The sequence below is a fragment of the Hemitrygon akajei genome, chromosome 20 (genome assembly GCF_048418815.1).
Source record: "Hemitrygon akajei chromosome 20, sHemAka1.3, whole genome shotgun sequence".
NCBI lineage: Eukaryota > Metazoa > Chordata > Chondrichthyes > Myliobatiformes > Dasyatidae > Hemitrygon > Hemitrygon akajei.
The window spans coordinates 70,601,223-70,624,698 of NC_133143.1; the positions used below are offsets into that span (position 1 = coordinate 70,601,223).

Sequence of the window (23,476 nt, forward strand, 5' to 3'; positions counted from 1 at the left end):
ATATGAACCCTAGGGGTACATAACAGTCTCTAACAACAGTTTGCATTGCTACACACCCTGTGATTTCTCACTTCCTTCATTTCATTGTTTAGCTAAGTGTTTTACAAAATAAAAATGAGTTTTCCAAACCATTACTTCTGCCCAGTCAGGCTGACAGCTTACTGCACTGTTTTTATGTTAGTGTCAGCTTCTGAGAATTGTTTCCTTGTGTGCTCAGTTTCAGCTGTGACTTTCACCCCTTCTCCTCACACTCTATGATCAGTAGTCATCCACTGAGTATTCTGAACACCTCATCCATTAGCTGTCATCCATGTGCCCGTCTGAGATCTGCCCATGCTATTGTGCCTGGCTGCGTATTCCAAGCACCCATCACTCTGTATAAAAAAAACTTAAATCTGACATCCCGCAACTTTCCTCCAATCATCTTAAAATTATGCCCTCCATTATTAGCCATATCTGCCCTGGAAAAGTAATCTCTGCTGTCCTCCACTCAATCTATGCCTCTTATCATTTTGTACTCCTCTATCAGGTCACCTGTCATCCTCCTTTGCTCTGAGGAAAGTTCTAACTCACTCACCCTATCCTCACAAGATGCTGTATGCTTTCTAGTCCTGCAGGCATCCTGGTAACCCGTGTTAAAGCTCCCACCTCATTCCTATTTTTGAACTGACTAACAAAATATTTTAGTGATGTTTAACTTTCTACAGTTCTATAGGAAATCTTAGCTGATATGCCAAGTGCGTGCCACGTCTGATCTATAAGGTTGATCAGTAACAGATTTTATTTACACCATTTTCACCAAAAGGAAGGGGGATGTAAATGTTCTATAAGTTCCAGGGGACAACTGTAGCTTTTTTTTCTCTCCTAAAGCATAAACATTATCTTTACTGTCCACCATATCATACTAGGGGACCATTGTGAAGCTGAAATGTCTGAAAGTAGATAAGTCACCTGGATCAGATACAATCCATCGCAGGTTTCTAAAAGAGGCGGCTGAAGAAATTATGAAGGCATTAGTAATGATCTTTCAAGAATCAGTAGATTCTGGGATGGTTCTTGAGGGCTGGAAAATGGCAGATATAATTCCACTCTTCAAGGGAGAAAGGCACATGATAAAGTAAGTCAAAGTCAGCATTGTGTCCTTAAGGGGAAATCTTGTCTGATAAATCTGTTGGGATTCTTTTGAGGAAATTACAGGTAGGATAAGCAAAGGAGGGTCAGTGGGTATTGTGTACTTGGATTTTCAGAAAGCCTGCGACAAGGTGGTGCACATGTGGCTGCTTAGCTTAACAAGATAAAAGCCCATGGTATAATGGGGAAGGTAACCATATAACCATATAACAATTACAGCACGGAAACAGGCCATCTCGGCCCTTCTAGTCCGTGCCAAACGCTTACTCTCACCTAGTCCCACTGACCCGCACTCAGCCCATAACCCTCCATTCCTTTCCTGTCCATATACCTACCCAATTTTACTTTAAATGACAATACCGAACCTGCCTCTACCACTTCTACTGGAAGCTCGTTCCACACAGCTACCACTCTTGAGTAAAGAAATTCCCCCTTAAACTTCTGCCCCCTAACTCAACTCATGTCCTCTTGTTTGAATCTCCCCTACTCTCAATGGAAAAAGCCTATCCACATCAACTCTATCTATCCCCCTCATAATTTTAAATACCTCTATCAAGTCCCCCCCTCAACCTTCTATGCTCCAAAGAATAAAGACCTAACTTGTTCAATCTTTCCCTGTAACTTAGCATGGATAAAAAAATTGGCTGATTGGCCGGAGGCAAAGTGGACCTTTACTGGTTAGCTGGCAGAAATTATCTTTCACAGGAGTCAGTGTTGGGAGCCCTTTTTCACATTACATGTTACGATTTGGATGACAGAAATTATAGCTTTGTGGCTACGTTTGCAGACGATACATAGGTGTGGTTTTGAGGAAGCAGGGATTCTGCAGAAGGACTTGGACACATTCAATTTCAAAAAGCACTATGCTCCACCCAGAAGTTAATTGGGGCATTTTGTCTCATTGCTAATTTAGGACATGTCATCGTTTGCCCTATCAGCAATATCTGCTGGGCTCTCGTCATAAACTTGTCTTCAAATTCTATTTTATATTTTGAAACGTGTTGTATTTTCATTTATGCTGGCACTGTTCGGTAGCAGTCTGCTGAGAACAATGTAGTGTAGTTTTAATGTGTTTATTTGTGTGCAGTGAATAAAAGATTTATTTGTTTGTCACGTGCGACGAAACATTGAAATGTACAGTGAAGTGCATCATTTGATCAATAACCAACACAGTCCAAAGATTGTCTTGGGGGAAGCTCACAAGTATGGCCATGTTCCAGTGCCAACGTAGCATTATTCCCACACGTCTCTGGAACGTGGGAGGAAGTTGGAGCATCCAGAGGAAACCGACATGGTCACGGGGAGAATGTCCTTACAGACGGTTGTCGGAACTGAAGCTCGATCATTGATGGTTGGCACTGTAAATTGCTACAATGATACTTTTGTTATGTTAGGTCACATTTCAATATGATTGAACATATACCACACGGGATCCACAAAAGTGGTAAAGAGGCAGTTTTCTCACTTGTTTTTTAACATCCACAGTTAAAAGCAGCTTTTAACCTTCAATTTTATGTGCAAAGATCAGTGTGACTTCTGTACAGGTATGAAACCTAGCAAACATTATTTTTCATAATTATCAGAGGTAATAAAATATTTTGATGTACTGGTACTTTGGTACTGTAGTTGAAACCCAAGTGGGCACAGAGTGAGAGACCATAAGACATAAGATCAGAATTAGTCCATTTGGCCCATTGAGTCAGCTCTGTCATTCCATCATGGCTGTTTCATTATCCCCCTTAACCCCAATCTCCTGCCTTCTCCCTGTAAACCTTGATGCCCCAACTAATCAATAACCTATCAGCCTTCACTTTCAATATACTCAAATGACTTGGCCTCTACAGCTGTCTGTGGCAAAATTCCACAGGAACACACAAGATAACTGCTTTTATAATCAACAGTACTCTTATTTCTGTTTTCAGGTTGTTTGATGTTTGCACCGTGTCTCGGACAGACCGTGAGACCAAATTGACTCTAGTCTTTGAACATGTTGACCAAGATCTGACTACCTATCTGGAGAAAGCCCCAGAGCCAGGAGTTCCCCCGGAAACAATAAAGGTACTAAGGTCATCTTGTAATGTTTGTGATAGTTGGACGGGGGATGTGCGAGGAAGTGTGCATGTAACAAGGCATGGGGGCATTTGAAGTTCAGCTGTGGTTGTGGACTAACCCGAGCCTGCGGCTATTCCTTTGTGTGGTTCTTTTGCAAAGGGCTCTGGAAAGTTTAACTTGCAGATTGAAGGGGAATATGATTTTTAGCAGTGATTTCCAGCGGACTAGAATATAAAAGCAAGGATATAATGCTGAGGCTTTATAAGGCATCTGTCAGACCGCACTTGGAGTCTTGTAAGCAGTTTTAGGCCCCTTATATAAGAAAAAATGTGCTAGCATTGGACAGAGTCCAGAAGAGGTTCACAAGAAGGATTTTGGGAATGAAAGAGTAATGGTATAAGGAGTGTTTTTTGGCTCTGGGCCTGTACTCATTGGAGTTTAAGAAGAATGACAGGGTGGGGTGGTGAGGGAACTCATTGAAACCTATCGAATATTGAAAGTTGTAGATGGAGTGGCTGTGGGGAGCATAGTGAGCAGTTCTGGGCCCATATTTAAAAAGGGATATGCTAGCAATGGAGAAAACTCAAGAGAATGATCCTAAAAATGAGAGGTTGACGTTTGAGGACTGTTTGGCCTGTACTCTCTGGAGTTCAGAAGAATGGGGTGGGAATCTCATTGAAACTACCAAATATTGAAAGGCCTGAATAGGGTTTATGCGCAAAGAATGTTCCCATAGAGAGAGAGAGAGAGAGAGAGTCTGGGAGCAGAGGGCACAGTATCAGAACCCTAACCACAGTATATCCTAGCCCTAACGCAAGGATGTCCCTTTAGAACAGAGATAAGAAGGTGAATGTGGAATTCATTGCCATGGGCAGCCATGGAGGCAGAGTCATTGGGTGTATTTAAGGCGGAGGTTGATGGGTTCTTGATTAGTCAGGGCATCAAAGGTTACAAGAAGAAAGCAGGGGATTGAGAGTGATAATAAATCAGCCATGATGGAATGGCAGAGCTGACTCGATGGGCTGAATGGCCTAATTCTGCTCCTTTGTCTGTGTTTGCTCTGACTCCAATTTCCATTAGTGTGAAGTTTACAATGTTCCCTTTAATCCCATGTAGCAAGCAAACAGTTTAATCTGATTGGTTCAGAAACATGCATTTGACCATGGCAAGAATCAGGTTACATGTCTTTTCCAAACCTTTCCTTGGAAGGAAACCAAACCAGACTCTAATACTCACTCAGCTGTCATTTTGAATGTACCGATTTGGCATGGCGCCAGCATGAATATTACTCTAGAACCAGCAACATTTGGCAATTTCCTCCAGGTGCTCTGGTTTTCTCTCACATTCAGAAGACGTAGGGGTTAGGGTTACTCTTGTATCTAATAACGCTGTGCACTGGGTTACAAATAACTGCCATTCCTCACTCCTTACAGTTAGCAGATAATATCACATAATTGCCTCAGCTTGCACGTACTTCAAGCCTAGCTTTCAGTTACAGGTTTTTACTGATATAATGTATAAAATACATTGGACGAGACAAGAGCCTTTCAAAAAGTTCTAGATGAAAAAGAGCCCATCTCAGGAGGGATATCTGTGGGAACTAATGGTGCAATCATCTGTTAAATGATAAGGGGAGAGGGCAGATGTTCTTGTCTCAGTTGTGATGATAGAGCATTAAGGCCAGATAAAATAACAAAAGGCTCGGACATCTGCTCACGTTCATGCCTGGTCAGCTTTGGGTATGATGACCTTTTCAAAACAGCAATCGCTCTTTCATTTTCCATGGTCGAGCCCGTACTAGTACACTGTCACCATTGTCTCTGCTGGAATCATCTTGACACCTCAGCACCCCCTCCCCATCTATATACAAAAGATAAGAAATTTACGGTCGCCAACACTATCCCCATTCCTGTTCCGACATGTCGGTCCAGGCCTCCTCTTCTGCCATGGATTCCATATTCCATCTCCGTAGTCTCCAACCTGATGGAATGGACACAGTTTTCGAACTTGTGCTCATAGTTTTCCCCTCTTCCCCCCCCCCCTTCAGTTCCCCTCTCTGCCCTCTTACTTGTCCTCACATACGGATCCCCCCCCCCCTTTCCTTTCTGCTGTGGTCCACTCTCCTCCTCTTTGCTGCTATCAGATCCCTATTTCCCTAGCCCTTTGCCCAGTCTGCCTATCACCTCTCAGCTTCTTACTTTACCCCCACCCCCCACCTACACCTTGCTTGTACCCCCTCCCCCTTAGTGGCTTCTTCCCCCCCTTCCTTTCCAGTCCTGAAGAAGGGCCTCAGCACAAAAACTCCATAGGTGTGCCTGACATGCTGAGTACCTCCAGCATTTTGTGTGTGTTGTTGTCCTGATGAAGGGTCTCGGCCCATTTCGTGTTACTATGGATAAATGTTCACAACCGTATTTCATCTTTCCAGTCACTTCTGGATGAGGTAATAGGCCACTTGCAGCGTTCAGTGTGGGGTCCTGGCAGGCATACTGTACAGGACTGCTGCTGCTGTAACCAGCGTCAAAGCCATCGAACAAGAATTGGCACAGCGGCATCCTCATTAATTCCTGCATGTCACATCTTGTCATGCGAGCTGCATCAGAGAAGATAACTAGAAATGAATGGAGCCCCCTCTCCCCACCACTATCTCCCACCCACTAGGGTTAACGAAGTGGGCACAATTGGCTGCTGCCCAGAAACAGCTACGGATTTTAGGCCTGCTGTTGGGGCCTCCCAGCACGAAGCTAAAGAGCTGAAGTGTTAATGTAACTGGCCTGTAGCAACAGTTTAGGGCATAAACTTTTCCATTGTTTAACTGGTTCAGCCAGGCAGAAAATATTTTGTTTCTCAGCCTCTTCCCACACCAATATATTGTAAAGAGGAAGCACATTTCCTCTTTACAATTGTTGCCGCTTGGTGGGATGTTCATGATGAACTAATTGGGGATTGATTGCAGTTTTTGCTCCTGGTAAAATAGAAACAAAATGGGGTTTATTTGAAATTAATTAATTAAATTAAAAAGTAGCAGATATTTACAACCATAACTGCCCATTAATTCGTGTTAGGACCTCACCTTTGGACTTTCTGGTTATTGTTTATTTATTTAGAGATGCAGTGTGGAACAAGGCCGCCTGACCCAATGAACCACGTCACCCAGCCATGCACCTATTTAACCCTAGCCTAATCAGAAGACAGTTTACAATGACCAGTTTACCCAGTGACCATTATGTCTTTGGTCTGGGGGTGGAAACCCCGTAGCACCCACAGGATCCTCACAACACGCGTGGGTGCACCGGGGTTTTCACTGATTGTAGAAACTTTATTATTGAAGGTGCTGGAATTGAACTTTGAACTCCGAAGCCCCAAGCTGTTGTGCTAAGCACCACACCGTCGTGGCACTGCAATTTCCCCTTTTGGTTTATTTTGCTAATATTCTGCCTGTGTGTGTGGGGAGAAATGTGATGATTGGTTGATCAGTCCAATGCATCCCATTGCAACATTTGAAGTGAGGTGCCACAGTAGCATAGTGGTTAGTATAATTACTTCACAGTGCCAGGGATTAGTGATGAGTTAAATTCCCGCACCCGAGCATGTGGGTACTCCATGCCCTCCCACATTCCAAAGACGTATGGGTTCAATATTTGCAGGTTTTCCCCAGCACATCCCTCCTCAGTGTGTTGGTTGTTGACACCAGTGACTCATTTCACTGTGATTCAGTGTGTGTGTGTGACTAATAAAACTAACAATTTATTCAGATCCACTGCTTTGGTTCACAACAATTTCTCAGGCCTTGTTTTTGACGGTACTATGCTATTGTCACCCATTATCACAGCTTTGCACAGAGGCTGATGTCAGAACAGGTGAACACACATGACAGTGGCATGCTAAAGTTTGGGCACCCCTGCTCAAAATTGCTGTTACTGTGAATAGTTAAGTGAGTAGTAGATGAACTGATCTCCAAAAGGCATAATGTTAAAGATGAAACATTCTTTTCAACATTTTAAGCAAGATTAGTGTATTATTTTTGTTTTGTACAATTTTAGAGTGGAATAAGAGGAAATGAGCACCATGCAAAAGTTTGGGCACCCCAAGAGATTTGAGTTCTCAGATAACTTTTACCAAGGTCTCAGACTTTAATTAGCTTGTCAGGGCTATTGCTTGTTCGGTCATAGTTAAGAAAGGCCAGGTGATGCAAATTTCAAAGCTTTATAATACCCTGACTCCTCAAACTTTGACCCAACAATCAGTAGCCATGGGCTCCTCTAAGCAGCTGCCTAGCACTCTGAAAATTAAAATAAATGATGCCCACAAAGTAGGAGAAAGCTATAAGAAGATAGCAAAGTGTTTTCAGGTAGCCGTTTCCTCAGTTCATAATGTAATTAAGAAATAGCAGTTAACAGGAACAGTGGAGGTCAAGCTGAGGTCTGGAAGTCCAAGAAAACTTTCTGAGAGAACTGTTCATAGGATTGCTAGAACAGCAAATCAAAACCCCCGTTTGACTGCAAAAGACCTTCAGGAAGATTTAGCAGACTCTGGAGTGGTGGTGCACACTGTTCTACTGTGCAGAAATATGACCTTCATGGAAGAAAACTTTTCCTGCGTCCTCACCACAAAATTCAGCATCAGAAGTTTGCAAAGGAACATCTAAACAAGCCTGATGCATTTTGGAAACAAGTCTTGTGGACTGATGAAATTAAAATAGAACTTTTTGGCCGCGATGAAGAAAGATATGTTTGGAGAAAAAAGGGTGCAGAATTTCATGAAAAGAACACGTCTCCACTGTTAAGCACAGGAGTGGATTGATCATGCTTTGGGCTTGTGTTGCAGCCAGTGGGATGGGGAACATTTCACTGAATGAAGGAAGAATTAATTAAATACCAGGAAATTCTGGAAGCAAACATCACACCATCTGTAAAAAAAGCTGAAGATGAAAAGAGGATGGCTGCTACAACAGGATAATGATCCTAAACACACCTCAAAATCCACAGTGGACTACCTCAAGAGGCGCAGGCTGAAGGTTCTGCCATGGCTCTCACAGTCCCCCGACCTAAACATCTGTGGATAGACATCAAAAGAGCAGTGCATGTAAGAAGCCTTGCAAGGAACAGTGGGCGAAAATCCCCCAAACAAGAATTGGAAGATTCTTTGGCTACAGAAAGCATTTACAAGCTGTGATACTTGACAAAGGGGGTGTTACTAAGTACTGACCATGCAGGGTGCCCAAACTTTTGCTTCGGGCCCTTTTCCTTTTTTGTTATTTTGAAACTAAAAGATGGGAATAAGAAAGTAATCTTGCTTAAAATACTAAAGAAATGTGTCATCTTTAACTTTATGCTTTTTGGAAATCAGGTCATCTTTTACTCGCTTAGCTATTCATGGTAACAGAAACAGGGGTGCCCAAACTTTTGCATGCCACTGCAGCTCTGTCATTCTCAGCTACTCTTCCTTCACAATAGGGCAAAGCAACTATGAATGATTTCATACAAACTATTTTCTCCAGTTGCTTGAGATAAATATGTATGAACTTCCAAATTTCAGCATTTCCAACTTTCTTTAGATACATCATAGAACATTACATCAGAGAGGCCCACAATGTTGTGCCAAATTTTTAACCTACTCCAATTTTCTATCATCCATGTGCCTATTGGTAGGAGTCTCATCATGAACGATCCCACCTACCCTGCTCGTGAACTGTCCCATTCCCATCAGGCAGGAGGCTGCATAGCATTCACATCAGGGCCACCAGACTCAAAACAGTTACTTTCCCCAAGCAGTATGACTGATCAACACCTCCACCCTCTAACCCACCCCTTCACATCCCCAAACACCACTACTTTATCATTTCCTGTCAGTCACCTATGTAGAGACACCCCTGTGCCTTAGGATCACTTTATGGATGTGCAATCAATCTATGTATATACACTAACTTATGTATTTATATTTAGTGGGGTTTTTTTTGGTCATTTTCTTACTGTGTTTTTTGTGCTGCACCAGATCTGGATTAACAAACATTTTGTTCTCCTTTACACTTGTGTACTGGCATACTTATAATGCCCCTAATGTATCTGTCTCTACCTGTACCTGCCTCCACCTGTATTGTTCTCTACCACCACCCCTGAAAATTGTGTCCCCTCATACGAGCAATCCATTCCCTGTGAGAAAGGCATTGGCTGTTCTTTTGATCTATGCCTCACCTCTCAACTTTCTTTCACTCCAAAGAGCAACAACTGAGATGACCTGTTGTTGCTGCCCAGAACAGATTCTGCTGCTAGATTCTACCACTTCCCTCCAGAAGGGGCAAATAGTAACCTAATGACCCTCGCGTCTTTGGGATGTGGGAGGAAGTGGAATGACCAGAAAAATTCACACAGCAGCAGGGAAAACACGTGAACTCCACGCAGACAGCATCAGCGGTCCGAATTCAACCCATATCCCAACGGCTCTGCTTAGTGGGCCCACTTCCAGGGATTTTTACTATGCACTATACCAGCAGTTATGGTCGAAATGTCAATAAAAAGTGACTTGAATTGACATGACTTGAACTCTGGCACTGGAATGCCCTGAGCTGGTAATAATATGCTGGCTGGGCGATGGTGTAGTGACATCAGCACTGGACTTTCCGGTGGATGGTTCTTGGGTTCGAATCTGGCTGGCCCCTTGCACGCTTTCCATGTTGTGCTGAGCTTCATAAAAAAAACAAATAACAAATGCTAAAGAAATGGCAAAAGTGACACCCAATGCACCGCAAGGTGCAAGGAGGAACAATACAAACGCTATGCCCATAATTCCTAACCCTAACCCTACCCATAATTAATCTAATGGAAAATGTACTGTATCCAAACATCAGTGAACAGCATGAAACATGTTAGTATTATCATTAGCTTGAAAAATGCTCGAAAAGCTAATGGGAGAATTTGTGTGCAGCCAATTTCTGTAAGTAATTGAGTTACTCATCCATAATTTGGTCTGGTAAATGTCCTCTGTTGTGTATTTAGATACACTTAGTGCTAGCAGAAGTTAAGCTGGTTGATATTTAGGTCAGCTCAGCAGCTGATCCAAAAAAAACAGCATCTCAATTTTTCCATATTGGATTTATGTGTACTTTCCATAAGACCAGAAACTCTGGTCCTGGGAGTTTGTCATCATTAATGCCGTAAACCATTAGTGTTGGTGGTACAATAAATAAGTAAATGCATGCAGCTTATCAGCTGTCGAATCATTCCTGTTTCCTCATGGATACTACCTGACCCGCTCAGGTCCTCCTGTATTTTGTGTGTTGCCCCTATCTATCAACCTGTTTGCTGGTAGTCAAACTGTGATGAGGATATCTCTGATAGTGGGAGTGCCGAGGAGCAGAGTGGACAGCCTCAGAATAGAGAGATCTCTTTACAACAGAGATGAGGACAGGTTTAACTAAAGCCCACTCATTCTTCACTTTTTTCACTGCCATGACCTGTTAGAACCACAGGCGCTTAGGGCAGCAATGAAGTTTCCATCTCTCCTTGGCCATTCAGATGTAGAAGAATTCTTCATTGCTAAAGCCTTGAATGCCCGAACCTGGAGGACCAGTGGACCTCTCTTGGTCTGGCCTCATCCTACCAAGAGTCAAAGCATAAGACCGTGACTCTATCCAGCATAGCTCTCTGGGTCATTGAGGCACACGAGCTTCCAAACCCTATGGAAAGTTGTGGTCCTCCTGGAGGATGGTTGAAGGACGATATTGCAATAGGCTTTAGCCTTCCACGGTTAACCGTATAATTGACCCACAGAGGCGCGGGTTGTTGTTCGCTTAACATCGCCTGCCTGGTTATTAATTCTTCTCCATACACATTTCCTGATGGGCTAGGCTGGCAGTCTCTCCGAACAAATCCTCCCATTTAGAAATTGTAATGCTATGATGGATGTAAAGGGCGGGACTGGATCAGATTATAGATGGCATGTCATGTCAACCCCGAAAGGATGATATGGCCATAAATACTTTTCTGTTTTACAAAAAATATCATGTGGAACTTGTGCCTCCAGGGGATAGAATCACACCGGCTGTAGAGTGGAACCTCCTCAGGGATAGAATCACACCGGCTGTAGAGTGGAACCTCCTCAAGGATAGAATCACACCGGCTGTAGAGTGAAACCTCCTCAGGGATAGAATCACACCGGCTGTAGAGTGGAACCTCCAGGGGATAGAATCACACCGGCTGTAGAGTGGAACCTCCTCAAGGATAGAATCACACCGGCTGTAGAGTGGAACCTCCAGGGGATAGAATCACACCGGCTGTAGAGTGAAACCTCCTCAGGGATAGAATCACACCGGCTGTAGAGTGGAACCTCCAGGGGATAGAATCACACCGGCTGTAGAGTGGAACCTCCTCAGGGATAGAATCACACCGGCTGTAGAGTGGAACCTCCAGGGGATAGAATCACACCGGCTGTAGAGTGAAACCTCCTCAGGGATAGAATCACACCGGCTGTAGAGTGGAACCTCCAGGGGATAGAATCACACCGGCTGTAGAGTGGAACCTCCAGGGGATAGAATCACACCGGCTGTAGAGTGGAACCTCCAGGGGATAGAATCACACCGGCTGTAGAGTGGAACCTCCTCAGGGATAGAATCACACCGGCTGTAGAGTGGAACCTCCAGGGGATAGAATCACACCGGCTGTAGAGTGGAACCTCCTCAGGGATAGAATCACACCGGCTGTAGAGTGAAACCTCCAGGGGATAGAATCACACCGGCTGTAGAGTGGATCCTCCAGGGGATAGAATCACACCGGCTGTAGAGTGGATCCTCCAGGGGATAGAATCACACCGGCTGTAGAGTGGAACCTCCTCAGGGATAGAATCACACCGGCTGTAGAGTGGAAGCTCCAGGGGATAGAATCACACCGGCTGTAGAGTGGAACCTCCTCAGGGATAGAATCACACCGGCTGTAGAGTGGAAGCTCCAGGGGATAGAATCACACCGGCTGTAGAGTGGATCCTCCAGGGGATAGAATCACACCGGCTGTAGAGTGGAACCTCCAGGGGATAGAATCACACCGGCTGTAGAGTGGAACCTCCTCAGGGATAGAATCACACCGGCTGTAGAGTGGAACCTCCAGGGGATAGAATCACACCGGCTGTAGAGTGAAACCTCCTCAGGGATAGAATCACACCGGCTGTAGAGTGGAACCTCCAGGGGATAGAATCACACCGGCTGTAGAGTGGAACCTCCTCAGGGATAGAATCACACCGGCTGTAGAGTGGAACCTCCAGGGGATAGAATCACACCGGCTGTAGAGTGAAACCTCCTCAGGGATAGAATCACACCGGCTGTAGAGTGGAACCTCCAGGGGATAGAATCACACCGGCTGTAGAGTGGAACCTCCTCAGGGATAGAATCACACCGGCTGTAGAGTGGAACCTCCAGGGGATAGAATCACACCGGCTGTAGAGTGAAACCTCCTCAGGGATAGAATCACACCGGCTGTAGAGTGGAACCTCCAGGGGATAGAATCACACCGGCTGTAGAGCGGAACCTCCAGGGGATAGAATCACACCGGCTGTAGAGTGGAACCTCCAGGGGATAGAATCACACCGGCTGTAGAGTGGAACCTCCTCAGGGATAGAATCACACCGGCTGTAGAGTGGAACCTCCAGGGGATAGAATCACACCGGCTGTAGAGTGGAACCTCCTCAGGGATAGAATCACACCGGCTGTAGAGTGAAACCTCCAGGGGATAGAATCACACCGGCTGTAGAGTGGATCCTCCAGGGGATAGAATCACACCGGCTGTAGAGTGGAACCTCCTCAGGGATAGAATCACACCGGCTGTAGAGTGGAAGCTCCAGGGGATAGAATCACACCGGCTGTAGAGTGGAACCTCCTCAGGGATAGAATCACACCGGCTGTAGAGTGGAAGCTCCTCAGGGATAGAATCACACCGCCTGTAGAGTGGAACCTCCTCAGGGATAGAATCACACCGCCTGTAGAGTGGAACCTCCAGGGGATAGAATCACACCGGCTGTAGAGTGGAACCTCCTCAGGGATAGAATCACACCGCCTGTAGAGTGAAACCTCCAGGGGATAGAATCACACCGGCTGTAGAGTGGAACCTCCTCAGGGATAGAATCACACCGCCTGTAGAGTGGAACCTCCTCAGGGATAGAATCACACCGGCTGTAGAGTGGAACCTCCAGGGGATAGAATCACACCGGCTGTAGAGTGGAACCTCCAGGGGATAGAATCACACCGGCTGTAGAGTGGAACCTCCAGGGGATAGAATCACACCGGCTGTAGAGTGGAACCTCCTCAGGGATAGAATCACACCGGCTGTAGAGTGGAACCTCCTCAGGGATAGAATCACACCGGCTGCAGAGTGGAACCTCCTCAGGGATAGAATCACACCGGCTGTAGAGTGGAACCTCCTCAGGGATAGAATCACACCGGCTGTAGAGTGGAACCTCCAGGGGATAGAATCACACCGCCTGTAGAGTGGAAACTCCAGGGGATAGAATCACACCGGCTGTAGAGTGGAACCTCCAGGGGATAGAATCACACCGGCTGTAGAGTGGAACCTCCAGGGGATAGAATCACACCGCCTGTAGAGTGGAACCTCCAGGGGATAGAATCACACCGCCTGTAGAGTGGAAACTCCAGGGGATAGAATCACACCGGCTGTAGAGTGGAAACTCCAGGGGATAGAATCACACCGGCTGTAGAGTGGAACCTCCAGGGGATAGAATCACACCGGCTGTAGAGTGGAACCTCCTCAGGGATAGAATCACACCGCCTGTAGAGTGGAACCTCCTCAGGGATAGAATCACACCGGCTGTAGAGTGGAACCTCCAGGGGATAGAATCACACCGGCTGTAGAGTGGAACCTCCAGGGGATAGAATCACACCGGCTGTAGAGTGGAACCTCCAGGGGATAGAATCACACCGGCTGTAGAGTGGAACCTCCAGGGGATAGAATCACACCGGCTGTAGAGTGGAACCTCCTCAGGGATAGAATCACACCGGCTGCAGAGTGGAACCTCCTCAGGGATAGAATCACACCGGCTGTAGAGTGGAACCTCCTCAGGGATAGAATCACACCGGCTGTAGAGTGGAACCTCCTCAGGGATAGAATCACACCGGCTGTAGAGTGGAACCTCCAGGGGATAGAATCACACCGGCTGTAGAGTGGAACCTCCAGGGGATAGAATCACACCGGCTGTAGAGTGGAACCTCCAGGGGATAGAATCACACCGGCTGTAGAGTGGAACCTCCAGGGGATAGAATCACACCGGCTGTAGAGTGGAACCTCCTCAGGGATAGAATCACACCGGCTGCAGAGTGGAACCTCCTCAGGGATAGAATCACACCGGCTGTAGAGTGGAACCTCCTCAGGGATAGAATCACACCGGCTGTAGAGTGGAACCTCCAGGGGATAGAATCACACCGGCTGTAGAGTGGAACCTCCTCAGGGATAGAATCACACCGGCTGTAGAGTGGAACCTCCTCAGGGATAGAATCACACCGGCTGTAGAGTGGAACCTCCAGGAGATAGAATCACACCGGCTGTAGAGTGGAACCTCCTCAGGGATAGAATCACACCGGCTGTAGAGTGGAACCTCCTCAGGGATAGAATCACACCGGCTGTAGAGTGAAACCTCCAAGGGATAGAATCACACCGGCTGTAGAGTGGAACCTCCTCAGGGATAGAATCACACCAGCTGTAGAGTGGAACCTCCTCAGGGATAGAATCACACCGGCTGTAGAGTGGAACCTCCTCAGGGATAGAATCACACCGGCTGTAGAGTGGAAGCTCCTCAGGGATAGAATCACACCGGCTGTAGAGTGGAAGCTCCTCAGGGATAGAATCACACCGGCTGTAGAGTGGAAGCTCCTCAGGGATAGAATCACACCGGCTGTAGAGTGGAAGCTCCTCAGGGATAGAATCACACCGGCTGTAGAGTGGAACCTCCTCAGGGATAGAATCACACCGGCTGTAGAGTGGAACCTCCAGGGGATAGAATCACACCGGCTGTAGAGTGAAACCTCCAGGGGATAGAATCACACCGGCTGTAGAGTGGAACCTCCAGGGGATAATCATACCGGCTGTAGAGTGGAACCTCCAGGGGATAGAATCACACCGGCTGTAGAGTGGAACCTCCAGGGGATAGAATCACACCGGCTGTAGAGTGGAACCTCCAGGGGATAGAATCACACCGGCTGTAGAGTGCATCCTCCAGGGGATAGAATCACACCGGCTGTAGAATGGAACCTCCTCAGGGATAGAATCACACCGGCTGTAGAGTGGAAGCTCCTCAGGGATAGAATCACACCGGCTGTAGAGTGGAACCTCCAGGGGTTAGAATCACACCGGCTGTAGAGTGGAACCTCCTCAGGGATAGAATCACACCGGCTGTAGAGTGGAACCTCCTCAGGGATAGAATCACACCGGCTACAGAGTGAGAGTGAACTGGAGGAGCCAGAGAAAACCTTCACAGACATGGGGAGAACGTACAAACAGCAGGGGGAAATGAACCCAGGTCGCTGGTACTGTAAAGCGTTGTGTTAACCACTATGTTACCATGCTGCTCCAAATGAGGCGACACTTAGCGTGTCCCAGCACTTCCTTGTATGTGAACCTGTCTGAATTTCTAAGCTTCAGCTTTCCTCTGGAATGTTTTCAACCTTTGCTGTAGCTGTGATTAGTTTTACACCTAAATTTACAAACCACTATCAGGACTCAGGCCTTTACTGAATACAGAACTGCATTGCCAAAGGGTCTTTCACAGCAGCTAGTTGTAGAATACGTTGCTTGAAGAGTACTCACCATAAGAATGTCCAGAGATTTGCCATGATTAAAGAGCATGTCTTATGAGGATATATTGAGTGAGCTAGGAGGATGAGAGGTGACAAGATAAGGTGTGGCATAGATCAAGTGAATATACACATTTTCCCAGTTTTGAAATGGCCAATACCATTTTAAGGTGATTGGAGGAAAATATAGGGGGGATGCTGCCAGTAAGTTCTTTATTCGTATAGAGAGTGGCAGATGTGTGAAACACACTACCGGGGTGGTGACAGAGGCAGATACGTTAGGGACATTTAACAATCTCTTAGGGCAGCACAAGGATGATGTAACAGATGGGTGAATTGTTCATTGTAAATTGTCCTGTGATTAGTTTAGGGTTAAATTGGGTTGTCGGGGGTTGCTGGCTGGTGCAGCTGAAGGGGACATTTCCATACTGTATCTCAAAATTGATGTTACAACAATGGAAGGCAATTTAGGAGGGAAGAGCTAGCTGAATCTTGGAATAGGTCAAAAGGTTGGCACAGGGTCATAGGCCAAAGGACCATGCAATTTATATCTATACTAATCTAGATCTATGCCGTGAATTTAAACGTAACTCACTTGTGTTGATTGGTGTTGCGCAGAACAAGGATGAGCTGTGTGATACGATGCAGGATGTTGTCACTTAGACTTCTGAAAAGATGCAGCTGTCTCGTTGCACAGTGAACATCTGCGACTGTTTGCTTCAATAACAAACTGTTGTGGATGAATAAGTCGATAGTGAAATACTATTAGTTTGTAATTTTGAGTAAAGTTGAACATGTTGTCAAATGCACAGTCCATGATTGAGAAACGTAGTTGTGGCAGCATCACAGGCAGACCGTCAGGTAAGTGACCTTTATGAGGAAAACACAATTAGAATAAAGAAGGCTTACTTTAATGAAAAGTGTTCATAAACTTGATAAACCACATTCATTAGGCTTTTGCTGGTTGGTTCAAGGACTGAATGAAGGGATGAAGCTGTTCTTGAACCTGGTGATTGGGACTTCAGGCTTCTGAATCTCCTGATGGATGTTGATTTCTTGAGGCAGCACCTCTTGTAGATACTACCGATGTGTGGAGGAAAATTGACCAATTCTGCATGTTTCTATTTTACACTTAAAATCCCTTTCTCATGTTAGATTAAACTAATACCATTCATTAGTGCCTGCTACTAATGAAAGACCATAAGATCATAAGAAGCAGAAGTAGGCCATTCAGCCCATCGAGTCTGCTCCACCATTCAATCATGGGCTGATCCAATTCTTCCAGTCATCCCCACTCCTCTGCCTTCTCCCCATACCCCCTCTTGCCCTGACTAATCAAGAACCTATCTATTTCTGCCTAAAATACACCCAATGACTTGGCCTCCACAGCCGCAGATGGCAACAAATTCCACAGATTTACCACCCTCTAACTCAAGTAATTTCTCCGCATCTCAGTTCTAAATGGATGTCCTTCAATCCTGAAGTCCTGGATTCCCCTACCATGGGAAATAACTTTGCCATATCTAATCTGTTCAGGCCTTTTAACATTAGGAATGTTTCTATGATATCCCTCCTCATTCTCCTGAACTCCAGGGAATACAGCCTCAGAGCTGCCAGATGTTCTTCATATGGTAACCCTTTCATTCCTGGAATCATTCTTGTGAATCTTCAATGTCAATATATCCTTTCTGTCCTTTCCATGTGGTATCACGAGTGCCTTATACAGCTTCAACATCTCATCTTATATTCTGTATCTCTAGAAACAAATGCCAACATTGCATTTGCATTCTTCACCACTGACTCAACCTGGAGGTTAACCTTCAGGGTATCTTGCACAAGGACTCTCAAGACCCTTTGCATCTCTGCATTTTGAATTCCCTCCCCATCTAAATAATAATCTGCCCATTTATTTCTTCCCCCAAAGTGCATGACCATACACTTACCAACATTGTATTTCATTTGCCACTACTTTGCCCATTCTCCTAAACTATCTAAGTCTCTCTGCAAGGTCTGTTTCCTCAACACTGCCCACTCCTCCGCTTATCTTTGTATCATCGTCAAATTTAGCCACAAATTCATTAATCCCATAATCCAAATCATTGACATACATTGTAAAAAGCAGCAGTCCCAACACCGACCCCTGTGGAAGTCCACTGATAACCAGTAGCCAGCCAGAATAGGATCCTTTCATTCCCATTCTTATCTGCCGATCAGCCAGTGCTCCACCCGTTCAAGTAACTTCCCTGTAATTCTTTGCTAAGCAGCCTCATGTGCAGCACGTTGTCAAAGATCTTCTGAAAATCCAAGGACACCGCTTCTACTGCATCTCCCTTGCTAACCTGCTTGTTATTTCCTCAAAACATTGCAGTAGGTTAGTCGGGTAGGATTTTCCTTTCAGGAAACCATGCTGGCTTTGGCCTATCTTGTCATGTGCCTCCAGGTACTCCGTAATCTCATCCCAACAACTTCCCAACCACTGATGTCAGGCTAACAAGTCTACAGTTTCCTTCCTGCTGCCTCCCACCCTTAAATAGCGGAGTAACATTTGCAATGGCAGGAAGTGGACGTGGAGAGGATGTCTGCTGGGAAATTGCATCTTAATACCAATGTTTGCCTGGTAATAAAATCACAGCTAATGTGACTCCCTGCTCCTCAATGGAACCTGGAACTTCTGCAGAGACCGCAGTCTTCAATGTTAGCCCAAAAAGAGTTGGGAGTGCATGTGGAGGGTTTGAGGCTGGGGTGCAAAATGAATGGGTCACATGCTCACATCATTGTCCTTAAGACACCGGAGTAGAATTCAGTTCGAGTCTTTCAGAGGTAGGTTTTTTCCTACTTTGTGGTGGGTGTGTAGAGTGCAGTACCAGGGGTGTTGGGAGAGGATGATGCAATAGGGACATTAAGAGACACACATCGATGAAAGAATAATGGAGGGCCAAGTTGAGGGACCAGTTAGATAATGTGTGCTGTGCTCTAACTGGTCAGTGTAGAATCCTTGAAGAGACAGGACACACCACACTGCTTTGGAAAGTGCCAGATGTTTGTAGAACCCATTCTTTCACTAACCTAAGTAGATGATGGAACTAACGCTGGTGAGGAGTGTTTCCATTGCTCAACAGTTGTTAAGTTGCAACTGATGAAAAGGTTTTTTAAAAGTTCCAAAGAGACAGCATTAGTGTCAAATTAGCATTCACGCTGATTGGCATTCTAGCTGCTTAGGTTTATTACCCCATTGTTGGCTCTCGTAATGTCTCTAGCTGCTCACTCACTTGTATGGTGTCAAATATATTGTGGCAGCAATAAAATTACTACAAGTTACAAAAATATGTAATTAGTGCAAGGATAGACCATAGATATAGGAGCAGAATTTGGCCTATTGAGTCTACTCCCCCATTTCATCATGACTGATCCGTTGTTCCTCTTGCTGCAAAGGGGACAAACTTGCATTTGTTTAGAGTCTTTCTGGACGTGTTTCAACAATTTGTGCTAGCACTCGGGTCAGAATGCTGTTGACGCTGCTTGACCTGCTTAAGCTCCTCCAACATTTTGTGTGTGTTACTCAAGATCTGCCAAAACTGTACAGCAAGCAGGCATTGAGGTAGCCATAAGCACAATCTTCTTCACATGGCCATTTTATCCAGTTGCAGGGTCTCAGTTTACCAGCTCTTCCATAGCATTGCTGGAAAGGTTACAGACATCTTTTAGGTCTGGATCCTTTCCCTTTTTGATTCAGAGATAAAAGTTCTGCCCATCACCTCCCTCTGGTACCCCTCCTTCTTCCCTTTCTCCCATGGTCCACTGTCCCCTTACCTTTTCCACCCATCACCTCACACCTCATACCCCACCTTCTTCCCTCTTCCTTTCCAGTCCTGCTGAAAAGTCTCAGCATGAAACATTGACCTACTGAGTTCTGGTTTTGTCCTTTAGATGACAGAATCTGGGCTGGATTAACATGGCTAAGTTCTTGATCTTGTAATTTGATCGAGCTAATTGTGGACTGGGGCGTTTTAGCGAAGAATGGGTGTGAAGAATGGGCGTATTGTCTCATGGCGAGGTGCTGAACTGAATACTACTAGCTTAATCAGAATCAGATTTATTATCACCGGCATGTGAGTTGAAATTTGTTAACTTAGCAGCAGCAGTTCAATGCAATACATAATCTAGCAGAGAGGGAAAAAAATAAATAAAAGAAAACGATAAACAAGTAAATCCATTATGTATATTGAATAGATTACTAAAAATGTGCAAAAACAGAAATACTGTATATTTTTTTAAAAAAAAAGGTGAGTGTCCAAAGCTTCAAAGTCCATTTAGGAATCGGATGACAGATGGGAAGAAGATGTTGGATATTCTATGTGTTGTTTGATTAGTTTTGTCCTTTTGCCCAATTTGTTCTTTCTTTCACATCTTGGGTGTTTTTGATATTTTCTTGAACAGGTCCCATGGTGTTTCTTTGTTTTGGGGCTGGCTGTGGGAGGACGAATCTCAGAACTGTATTCTGTATACATACTTTGATAATAAATGTACTTTGGCTTGCACATTGTATATGCATATTGTGTTTAATGTTGTTGTGCAGACCTGGGGTGCAGTTGGGGCAGGATTTTATAAAATGCCTATTTGGACCATAAGACATCTGCAGAATCCCTTGCACTGGTTTGAATGTACTGTAAATGCTAATATAAATAAAAATAGCCTTGTTTTTTTAAAACAAGGAAATGTTGCAAATACAACATGCTAAGCTTTACATATTTTATATTTTTAAACAAAATGACTGGCATGAATGATATTGCTGAAGTGATTTTCTGAAGTCTGTTCTCCTTTACTTTCCGCAGGACATGATGTTGCAGCTGCTGCAAGGGTTGGACTTCCTCCATTCACACCGCGTGGTCCATCGAGACCTGAAGCCCCAAAACATACTCGTAACCAGCAACGGCCAAATCAAGCTTGCGGACTTCGGCCTGGCTCGCATCTATAGTTTCCAGATGGCTCTTACATCTGTGGTAAGTTTCTAAATTATATTTATGAGAATGCAAATATTTGCAACCAATAGGAAGCCTTAAATATTCTATATTATAGGAAGATTTCAGCTGGGGAAAGAAAGTTCTTTCTGATGGATAAAGCCAGCAGTTTTATGGCAGTTACTCGATCCAAGCTGCAGTAACCGAGCAGGCTGAGCAGCATCTGTGAAAAAAGTACAGTCAACATTTCAGGCTGAGACCCTTCTGCAGTACTGGAGAAAAAAAGCTGAGTAGAGTTAAAAGTTGGAGGGAGGGGAGAGAGAAACACAAGGTGATAGGTGAAACCTGAAGGGAAGGGGTGAAAAGCTGGGAAACTGATCGGTGAAAGAGATACAGGGCTGGAGAAGGGGGAGTCTAGGAGAGTACGGAAAGACATGGAAGAAAGAAAAGGGAAGAGGAACACTAGATGGGGGCAATGAGTGGGCAAGGAGATAAGGTGAGAGAGGGAAAAGGTGAAGGAGTGGTGGGTATTACAGGAATTTGCAGGTGGGTATTACAGGGAATTACAGAAATCGTTGTTCATACCATCAGGTTGGAGGCTACCCAGATGGAATATAAGGTGTTGTTGATCTAAACAGACTGTGGCCTCATCGCAACAGTACAGGAGGCCATGATGGATAGACGTACTGGAATGGGAAGTGGAATTAAAACAGGTGGCTGAGAGATCCTGCTTTTCTCTGGTGGATGGAGTGTAGGCTCTCACCGACATGCACTGGACACAGTAAATGACCCCAGCAGGCTCACGGGTGAAGTGTCGCCTTACCTGGAAGGACTGTTTGGGGCCTTGGCCCTGAATGGCAGTGAGGGAGGAAGTGCAGGGGCAGGTGTAGCACTTGTACAGTCTGCTAGGAGGGAGATCTGTGGGGAGGGACGAGTGGACAAGTGAGGCGTGTAGGGAAAGCAGAAAGTGGGAAGGTGTGCTTGCTGGTGGGACCCCATTGGGCTGAAACATTGCATTGTTTTATTTCACAGTTTGTATCTCTGAAAATAGGCCAAACAGTTTTGCAAATGTTTCTGGAAAAACCTGAGCTGATGAGTTGACGGCCATTGATTTTCATTACATGGGACTTTCCCCCACAAATGAATATTATTTATTATTTGGTAAAATTGTTTGATGTGGGGCAGCACGGTAACATCGCGGTTAGTGTGACACTATTACAGGACACAGCGTCAGAGTTCACACTTCTGTTCCAGAGTCCTGTAGGCAAGTTTGTACATCCTGTGTGTTTTCTCCCAATTCTCCAGCTTATTCCCACTTTCCAGAGGGTTAAATCGGGTCGCTGGGTGGTGTGCCTCATTGTGCTGGAAAGGCCTGTTCTGTATTATATCTCCAAGTAATTCAATCAATTTATAGTACAGAAACCTGCTTGGATGTTTCTAAGATCAATAGGCTTTTAGACATGGGAATTAAGGTATATAGAGACAGGGAAGGGAAGTCCCATTGGGAGAAACGGTCAGCCATATTCACAGTGAATGGTGGTGCAGGTTTTTGGGACAGAATGATTACTTCTCCCTATTGATAGCACACATTTTCCTTTGGACGATGTGGAACATCCTACTAATGCACCGTTAATCCCACTCCCAGGGTGGAGGTTACATAGCATCCATGCCAGGACCACCTGGCTCGAAAACAGTTACTTACCCCAAGCAGTAAGATTGATCAACACCTCCACCCACTAGCCCACCCTCCACACCCCAACCACTAGTACTTTATCATTTCCTGTCAGTCACCTTTTGTACAGGCACTTCTGTACCTAACTTCACTTTGTGGACATGTAATCAATCTCTGTATATTTATCTATTTGCTGTATTTATATTTTATTGTATTTCTATTATTGTTTTCTTTATTGTGTTTTTTTGTGCTGCATTGGATCCAAAGTAACAATTATTTCATTCTCCTTTACACTTGTGTACAAGAAATGACATTAGACAATCTTAAATCTTGAAAGCGGAACATGAGAGTAGACGGATTAGGAGATTTCCTGCCTTGTCTCTTTCCCTACTGTGACACATTTCTTCAATGTGAAGTTGGCTCCATTGCAGCCTTGCAAGCTCCCAAGATCCTAAGTCAGAAATGCTTTCTAAACCTTGTGACCCCTGCTTTTTGTGATTTCTCTAAGTGACTTGGAAACTTGGATGAGGAAGTGGAAGGGTGGATTAGTAAATCTGCAGATGACACGAAGGTTAATTGATGTGGTTAGTATAGAAGTTTTTTGGAGGTTACAATGGGCCATTGACAGGATGCAGAGATGAGCTTAGAAGTGGTAGATGGAGTTCAAAATAGAAAAGCGTGAAGGGATTCACATTGGAAGGTCGAACTTGAAGATGTTCTGTCCGTATCTGTAGATCTTTCAAAGATGCCGTGCCAGTTGATAGGGTTGTTAAGTAGGCTTATGGTGTTATTTGCCTTCATTAGTCAAGGGAAGAGCTACAAGGTCAAGAATTTGGAAGCTTTGGAGAGCATGCCTTATGAGGAAAGATAAAGCAA

At 45.0% G+C, this 23,476-nt stretch overlaps 1 protein-coding gene across 1 annotated transcript in view; it reads left to right on the forward strand.

Moving 5' to 3' along the window:
- Window positions 1-23,476, forward strand: part of cdk6 (cyclin dependent kinase 6) — a 107,960-nt gene that overhangs the window by 21,912 nt on the left and 62,572 nt on the right. The window contains exons 3-4 of the mRNA XM_073024576.1: window positions 3,054-3,189; window positions 20,803-20,970. Of these exons, the coding sequence (XP_072880677.1) occupies window positions 3,054-3,189; window positions 20,803-20,970 (304 nt within the window). The remainder of the gene's footprint in view (window positions 1-3,053; window positions 3,190-20,802; window positions 20,971-23,476) is intronic.